This window comes from Propithecus coquereli, unplaced genomic scaffold (genome assembly GCF_000956105.1).
Source record: "Propithecus coquereli isolate 6110/MARCELLA unplaced genomic scaffold, Pcoq_1.0 Scaffold56, whole genome shotgun sequence".
NCBI lineage: Eukaryota > Metazoa > Chordata > Mammalia > Primates > Indriidae > Propithecus > Propithecus coquereli.
Genome location: NW_012151507.1, coordinates 4774514 through 4783819, shown reverse-complemented (window position 1 = coordinate 4783819; position 9306 = coordinate 4774514). Strand labels below are relative to the sequence as shown.

At 36.2% G+C, this 9306-nt stretch overlaps 1 protein-coding gene and 1 pseudogene across 1 annotated transcript in view; one reads left to right on the top strand and one right to left on the bottom strand.

Moving 5' to 3' along the window:
- Positions 1 to 9306, top strand: part of VAMP4 (vesicle-associated membrane protein 4) — a 32777-nt gene that overhangs the window by 4489 nt on the left and 18982 nt on the right. The window contains exon 3 of the mRNA XM_012657807.1: positions 7279 to 7325. Within this exon, the coding sequence (XP_012513261.1) occupies positions 7279 to 7325 (47 nt within the window). The remainder of the gene's footprint in view (positions 1 to 7278; positions 7326 to 9306) is intronic.
- Positions 2931 to 3656, bottom strand: LOC105821073 (annotated as a pseudogene).

Here is a 9306-nt window from a genome sequence, read left to right as displayed (position 1 = left end):
TAGGTTACTTTTAGAATAAGTACTCAATGCCTACTTATTGAGGGGAGGAATTAGTGTTCTTACTCTTTTTATCCAGCAACCAGAAGCCCTCCGTTACTTCCTTCTTGCCATTCTTTATTTCCTGATTCATTCAAACAATATTTATTGAATACCTACTATGTGCTAGATCCTGTGCTAAAAATTAGAGGGCATGGTCTTCCCTTGCAGAGCTTTTATTCTACTCGACTTTGTTTTATATGCTCCTGCTTTGCACAACCTCAGAACTTCGTGTTATTTACTCTGTCCAACATCTCATGATTTAGAAGTAACTTTTAGTACAATACAGGAAACATCTGTCCTCCCCTTATTCTCTTTCTACAGTTTTTTTTCCCCTGATGGGGAATAGAATCCACCAATAGACTAATTACTGTTAAACTTTTAAAATGAGTTTTATGTATATACTTAAAAATATAAAGTGGACAGTCTAAATAAGTTCCACTACTGAGACTATAACTGTGTTACTTTCTCTTTAAATTGTTGGTTGATTACTACCACAATTTATTATAAAAATGTTAGACACAAGAACTGAACAAAACTGACTGTTTAAAAACCTCCTTTTTGATGTTTATCATATTACGAAGTTAGATAACTGGTTCTAATAATCTATAAATTACTTTTTAAAACTTCGTAAGATTTTGTTCCTCTTTCCTATTATATTTCTTGGTTACAACTTTATTGAGATATAAGTCATACACTATATAGTTCACTCATTTGAAGTGCATAATTCAGTGGGTTTTATATATTTACAGAGTTGTGCAACCGTAATCACGATCAGTTTTAGAACATTTTCGTCATCCCAAAGAGAAATCCTGTACCCTTAGCAGTCATCCCCCATTTTCCTCATCCCTCAGCCCTAGGCAGCTGTTTATAGATTTGTATATTCTGGACATTTTATATAAATGGAATCATATAATATGTAGCCTTTTGTGACTGGCTTCTTTGATTTAGCATGTTTTCAGAATTCATCAATGTTGCAGTATGTATCAGTACTTCATTCCTTCATGTTGCTGAATAACATTGCATTGTATTAATATATCACATTTTGTTTATCCATTCATCAGTTGAGACATTTGGGATTTTTTCTACTTTTTGGCTATTATGAATGCTGCTGCTGTGAACATTAGCGTACAAGTTTTTGTTTGAATATGTTTTCATTTCTCTTGGGTATATACCTAGAAGTAGAATTGCTGAGTATTATAGTAACTTTATGTTCAACCTTTTTTTTTTTGAGACAGAGTCTCACTCTCTTGCCCGGGCTAGAGTGCCGTGGCTTCAGCCTAGCTTACAGCAACCTCAAATTTCTGGGCTCAAGTGATCTTCCTGCCTCAGCCTCCCGAGTAGCTGGGACTACAGGCATCCGCCACCATGCCCGGCTAATTTTTTCTATATATATATTTTTAGTTGTCCAGATAATTTCTTTCTATTTTTAGTAGAGACGGGATCTCGCTCTTGCTCAGGCTGGTCTCGAACTCCTAACCTTGAGCGATCCACCCGCCTCGGCCTCCCAAAGTGCTAGGATTACAGGCATGAGCCACCTTGCCCGGCCTCATGTTCAACCTTTTGAAAAACTGCCAAACCATTTTCCAAAGTAGCTGCACAACTTTTACATTCCCACCAGCAATATATGAGGTTCCAATTTCTCCACATTCTTACCAAACGCTTATTATCTGCCTAGTGGGTGTGAAGTGGTATCTCACTGTGTCCCATTACATTCTTTTGACATTGTATCCCTAGCCCTCGTGTTTGTTCAGTAAACATGTGAAAAGGCACTGGTTTTCGTATGTGTTTCTCGGTGTACAACTCTAATAAACACGCCTTATCTTTAATATCATTGTCCTCTAAACCAAATAAACTACATCATTAATGATTGTTACTTATCAGCTGGAATATCCCTCAAGAAATATTTGTTGAAGGATGAATTAGTACATTTCCCTGAATATTATTGATTTTGAACATATTTTCATGTGGTCATTGGCTATTTCTCCTATTGGGAATTATCTATTCTTATCCTTTGACTGTTTTTCTATAATGTCTCTTTTTCTTACTGGTTTGTCAAAGCTCTTTATATAATACAGATATGAGATCCTTTGTCTGAAAGTATGTTGCAGATTTTTTTCCCAGTGTATTGCTTACCTTTTAAACTCGTTTTTGATGTTTTAGGGACCAAAGCCCCTGGGCCCCCAAAAGTTCACCAAAAAATCATTGACGTGAGGCAGATTGATTAATAAAAGACATACAAATTTATTTAATGTGCTATATGGAAGGCTTCAGAATGAAGATCCAAAGATATAGGGGAAATTTTCCATTTTTATGCTTAGATTCAACAAAGTATGGACAACTATGTAGAAATATGATTGGACAAAAGGGAATGATCTAGTGTTAATAGACAGAGTGGGGAAACCCAGCAAGGCCTTTCTGTCTAGATGATTCTTGGTCTTTCTGGGCATGAATTCCTCCGTCTGGGTGTGGAGCAGGACCCTCACTGGAATGGGAGTCTTATGACCTACAGTCAAACAAGGTAGATCAGGTAGCTTCTTTATAGCCAGTTTTTACACAGAATAATTTTAGGTTTTATGGCTGGCTTTGGGGGAAAAAGGGGTTCTGGCTTTTATGACCTGCCTTGGGGAAGAAGGAATCTAGTTTCTATGGATAGCTTCAGGAAAGAATGGGAATGAGGGACAAGAGGTCAGAGAAAAATTTTTGCTTCTAAAGTCTTCATTTTGGGGTGCTATTATCTGAAGCCCCATAAATGTTTTATGTTCTTCAAGTTTTAGATTTTTGAGGGGTGGGGTTAACAGTTTTTTATGATTTATAAGTATCATTTTAAAAACTTCAGTCAATTTAAACCATGTAGAAGTAAGTGTGCAAAAAGTTTGCAAAACGAATGTACTTTAAACATCTTTAAATTGGCAGATTATCTGAAATTCTGGATTGTTAGGTAACTTTATTGCTAAGTAACCCTTAACTTCAGTTGGAGTAAGCCTTCCAAATCCAGCTTCATTGCAGATTCCAACTTCTGTGTTACCCTCTGTCATTTGCCCTTCTGAGCTCTCCTTTAGAGTTAAGATGGCCATATGAATGGCATCTTCAAGTTCCAGATCTTCATTATATCTTTTCTCTAGAAAAGTTTTCCCATTTACATAGTTCTTTCCTGTTGCTGTGGCTTTCCAGGCAGAGTACGCTCAGATGGATCTGACTGAAATAAATATGGTTGACCCTCATTCCAACCACACAAATAAGTAAAGAAACTCCAAATTGAGAAACTCCACCTGACTGGGTGTATTCTTGCATCCCAGAAGCTACTCTGTACCAGCTGAGCTGTGGGAATGGGTTCTTGGTAAACAAGATAATATTGCTGAGCTAGTTTTTGAGCTCTGTGCACAAGCCCTCTGTAACCTGGGCCCATGCCACTGTACACCAAACCTACATGCTTGGTAATTGGTTCTACTTTGTGTACACTTCACTCGTCTTAACAGAATGGATTTCTGTTTCTTCTCAGTTACTGATACCACACCATTTGCAGCTTTAATTCTCACTAAAGGGGCTCCTCCAGCTACAGCAGCCAAAGCATATTCAATCTGGACAAATTTACCAGATGGGCTGAATGTAGTCATAGAAAAGTTTTACATTTTTATGTAATCAAATCAATTAAACTTCTGCTTTCAGACTTCTGGGGTTGTGTGTTGTTTAGGATTAACTTAACCTATCTAAAGAGTTAAATACTTATTTTATATATTTTCAGTCTTTGTGATTTCATAAATAAATGCATCATCTAAGGTTACATTTTCCTTTAAGTACTACTGTGACCATACCCCATAGATTTTGATCTGTAATGTTCCCCGTGTCTTTCATTTCTAAATAGTCTATTCAGCTTCCACCCACATTTTCACGTAAGAGTTAATTAGAAGTATTTAAAAATTTTCTTTTGTTATTTGTTTTAATTTCCATTGCATATGGCCAGAGAATGTGGCTTATGTAATTTCTATTTTTTGGAATTTATTAAATTTCCTTTGTGGCTTCTCCATATTTTAGATATTTAAAAATAAAATTTACTATTTATTTTCAAAGTTCTATATATTTTTTGTCTTTGGTTTCTCTGTCTGTGAAGAGTATGTTAAATCCTCCCTATGATTTTGAATGTATCCATTTCTTCTTGGAATTTGAGCATCTTTTGTATTATATTTTTTAAGCTATAGTATTAGGTATATAAACATTCATTGCTGTTAAATCTTTTTGATGGATTGTGCATTTTTATCATTGTAAAGTCCTCTTATTTGTCTTTTAAATGCTTTGTCTTAAATTTCTTCTTTATGTTGCTAACTGTAACATTCTTTTTGTTAGAATTTGCTGATGTATCTTTTCCACCCTTTTTTTGCATCCTTTATTTGACATTTGTTTTAGGTGACTTTCTTATAAACAGATATTGGCTGGAAATTTTTGAACCCTAATCACATATAATTTTTTATTTTAAATAGGGACATTTAAACCATTCACATTTATTGTGATTAACTAATATATTTGGACTTTTTCTGTGCTAGCCGGGCCCTGTGCTGGCAATGAATCCTCTTTACCCCAATCTTTGGCTGGCTCTTTGTTATTTGGATCTCAGCTTAGATTTCACCTCTTCAGAGCGATTTTCCATGACAACCTAATCTCATGCAGTCACCCCATCACTTTCTGTTCCATCACTGTTTTAATTCTCTACGTAGCATTTATCGCAATCGCATTTTCTAAGAGCACAGACCTTGTCTGTTTTGTTCGAAGCTGGTAGTTAGTACTTAGAACAGTACACACAGAAGCACATAGAAGATGCTCAAAAATACTTGTTAAATGACTATTGAATACATTCTTCTTTCCTTTTTTACTTTTTATTATATGCTATACATTAATTATACATAGATATAATGGTATTCATTATGTATTTCTTATATTTTCCTTCTTTTCCCTTACACCTTTTGCTAGATAATTTTTCCTCATCTCCTTTTTTTGCCCCCAAACCACTAGGTAGTTTAGAAATTTTACTCCTTTTCTCCCTCGTTCCCCTCTCTCTTTTGTTATTAACTTTATATTTTAACAGTATTGTTAAATCTGTGTTCTCTGTCAACACACCAAAAATTATGCCCCTTCCATTGTTTTATTTTTTCATAATACCACTGTTTCCTCTTCCTCCATTCCATTCCTTGTCAAGGTTAGCAAGCTGGTATGCTTTCACTTCCTCACTTCACTGTCCCACTTCCAGCTTCTGGGCTTTGTTAGAGAAGTTTTAGACTCTTTTTAAGCTTCTCCGTATGTCTTTTCTTTTTCAGTAGTTTTAACTTACAGTTTGCAATCACGTTGTTATCAACCATTTAGATTTGACTACACATTTTATTTGGGTCATTGATTGTATCCATCTCTGCCTTAAGATCTTTGTTATGATTTAATTTTCTTTTTAGCTCTTGGAATTCCTTGAGTAATTTCCTCAGAAAAGATCCATGGATGGTATATTAGTTTCACAAACTTAATACAACATAAATTTATTACCTTACAGTTCTGGTGACCAGAAGTCCAAAACGAGTCTTGTGAGACTAAAATCAAGGTCCCAGCAGCCTTCCTTCTGGAGGCTCTAGCGGAAAAACGGTTTCCTTTCCTTTCTTTGCTCCTAGAGGCTGCCTGCCTTTTTTGGCTCATGCTCCTTCCTCTGTCTTCAAAACCATCAGTGTAACATCTTCAAGTCTCCCTCCCTCTCTCTCTCTCTTTCTTTCTGACATTCCTGCCTCCCTTGTTCTTACAGCACTGGGCCCACGTGAATAATTGATGGTGATATTCTCCTCTCAGGGTCCTTAATCGCATCTGCAAAGTCCTTTTTACCATGCAAGGTAACACGTTCACAGGTTTTGGTGATCAGGACATGGACATTTTTGGGGATCCGTTATTCTGCCTACAACAAGTAGTACACATTGACCATCTCTAATCTCAAAATCTGAAATGCTCCAAAATTTGAAACATTTTGAGTACCAACATGATGGCACAAGTGAAAAATTCCACACCTGACCTCATGTCATGGGTCACAGTCAAAACTTTGTTTCGTGCACAAAGCTATTAAAAATACTGTATAAAATTGCCTTCAGGCTATGTGTATAAGGTGTGAATAAAATATAAGGAATATATGAAACATAATGAATTTTGTGTTTAGACTTGGGACCCATCCCCAAGATGTCTCATTATATATATGCAAATATTCCAAAATCTGAAAAAATCCAAAATTTGAAATATTTTTGGTCCCAAACACTTAGGATAATCGATATTCAGCCTGTATACTGTTTGAGTTCTTGTGTGTCTGAAAGGTCTGGACTTTGCTCTTTGTTAGCCTCCTTTTGGAACTTAATATCTTCCCCCTTTGTGGAGAGGGTGAGTCCACCCTCATTTTAAGGAAGATTGTTGTTTTTTTTTGAGACACACTCTTATTCTGTTGCCTGGGCTGGAGTGCAGTGGCATCATCATAGCTCACTGCAGCTTCCAGCTTGTGGGCCCAAGGGCTCAAGCAACCCTCCTGCCTCAGCATCCCAAGTAGCTGGGACTATAGGCATGCACCGCCACACTCAGCTAATTTTTAAATTTTTTGTAGAGATGGGGGTCTCGCTGTTGGTCTTCAACTTCTAGGCTCAAACAGTCCTCCCACCTTGGCCTCCCAAAGTGCTAGGATTACAGGTGTGAGCCACCACACCTGGCCAGATTGTTGTATTTTATAAGGCAAAAATATAAATTTGCTTTTGTTTGAAAGCTCAAAGTTGTGTAGAGGTCTGTTTGTGGATTGAGTGGACCATGCCAATTATTAAGCCCTTGTCTCTCAGCTCCAAACTACCCTTCTGTACTCTAGTTGGACACTGCAAACTACATTTCTTCTTTGCCACCTGGCTCCCTTTTAAGTTCCGCCAAGAAGAGAGGCTGGGAGGCAGGAGAAGGGAGAGGGGACTTGCTGATTGCCTGTAGTTCCTCACTCCCACGCCAGCTTCAGGGACCTTTCTACCTTTTAGGCATTTAGAGGATTCTGGGATTATGAGCATTTTCTTTGGAAAGACTGCAAATGTCTCACATTTTTTAGCTTACAATGAAGGATATGTAATTACTCTTCCCTCTATATGGAAGCTTAGAGTTAAGAAATTTCACCAGTATAAAACTGACTTCATTACTCCTCCCTGACATTTTTAAGCCCTCAGAATCTGAAAACTCAGGTCTTTTTCTTTTTTTTTTTGACAGAGAAATCTTTTGGAAGATGATTCAGATGAAGAAGAGGACTTTTTTCTGTAAGTGTTTTTACAGCTTTATTGGGGTGTAATTGACATACAATAAAATGCATATATTTAAAGTGTACATTATGAGTTTTGACATAAGTACAGTAGTCCTCTCTAATCCATGTGGCATATGTTCCAAGACCCTCAGTGAATGTCTGAAACCATGCATAGTGGCAAACCCTATATACACTATGTTTTTTTCTATACATACATGCCTGTGATAAAGTTGAGTTTATAAATTAGGCACAGTAAGAGATTAATGACAATAACTAGTAATAAAAGAGAACAATTACAGTAATATAATAAAAGTTGATATGAATATGGTCTCTCTCTCTCAAAATACCTTACTGTGTTGTACTCACTCTTCTTGTGATGATGTGAGATCATAGAATGACAACGTAATGAGATTTAAAATGAGGTGAATGATGTAGGCATTGATGTAAGGTTAGGTAGTATTAACCTTTTGACAATGTCTGAAGGAGGATCATCTGCTTCCAGTGATCTTGGGTCATGGAGCCATGACAGTGTTGATGGTTGGATGTCAGAAGCAGATGATGTCAATGACTAAGGGACAGGTAGTGTATCCAGCATGGATACACTAGACAAAGGGATGATTCACGTGCTGGGCAGGACAGAGTGGGACAATGCGAGATTTCATCATGCCACTCAGAATGGTGTACAATTTAAAACTTAAGAGTTTTAAATTATTTCTGGAATTTTCCATTTAATATTTTTGGTTATATGACCATGAGTAAGTGAAATCTCAGACAGCAAAACTGTGGATGAGCAAGGACTACTGCATTACCATACACCTGTGAAATCATCACCAAAATCAAATAATGAACACAGCTATCACCCCACAGGTTTCCTCGTAATCCTTGGTAATCCATCACTTTTCCAGTACCTAGGAAATCAGTGATCTGCTTTCCATCACTGTAGTTTGTATTTTCTAATATTTTATATAACTGAGATCATATAGTATGCCCCCCCCTTTCTACTGGCTTTTTGACTCAACATGATTATTTTGAGGTTCATCCATGTGTTAGTAGTTGGGTTTTTAAAATTTCTGAGTAGTATTCTATTGTATGAATATATTACATTTCATTTATGCATTCACTTGTGCGTGGATATTTGGGTTGGTTATAGTTTTTGGCTTTTACAAATAAGGCTGCTGTAAACATTTGTGTCCAGGTTTTTGTGTGAGCATTTGCTTTTATTTCTCTTGGGTAAATAACTAGGAGTGGAATGGTTGGTGTGAGTTTACAACTGTTTTCCAAAGTGATTGTACCATTTTATATTCTCACCAGTGTTATGTGAGACTTCCAGCTCTCCATATCCTCACCAACACCACATATGGTCAGTCTTTTTCATTTTAGCCATTCTAGAGGGTGTATAATAGCATCTCACTGTGGTTTTAATTTGCATTTCCCTAATGACAAATGATGTTTAACATCTTTGAGTGTGCTCATTTGCCATCCTCATACTTTCTTTGGTGAAGTATGTGTTCAAATCTCTTGCTCATTTTAAAATTTGTTTTATTAAGTTGTAAGAGTTGTTTATATATTGGAGATATAAGTTTTTTGTCAGATATGTGTTTTGCAAATATTTACTCCAAATATGTGACTTAATCTTTTCATTTTTATGACAGTATCTTTTGAAGATTAAAATTTTGATTTTGATGAAATCAATTTACTGAATTTTTTTCTTCTATTGTTTTTGGGGTTTTTGGTATCACATTTAAGAAATCTTTCCCAAACCCAAGGTCACTAAGATTGTCAGTCATGTTTTCTTCTAAGAGTTTTATAGTTTTGGCTTTTACATTTAGGCCTGTAACCCATTTTAAATTAATTTTTGTATATGGTTGAAGTAAGGGTGAGGGATTTTTTTTTTTTTTGACATATGGCTGTCCAATTGTTCCATTAGCATTTGATGAAAAACTTATGCTTTCCCTATTGTGAATTACCTTGGTATGTTGTCAAAAATTGGCCGGGCG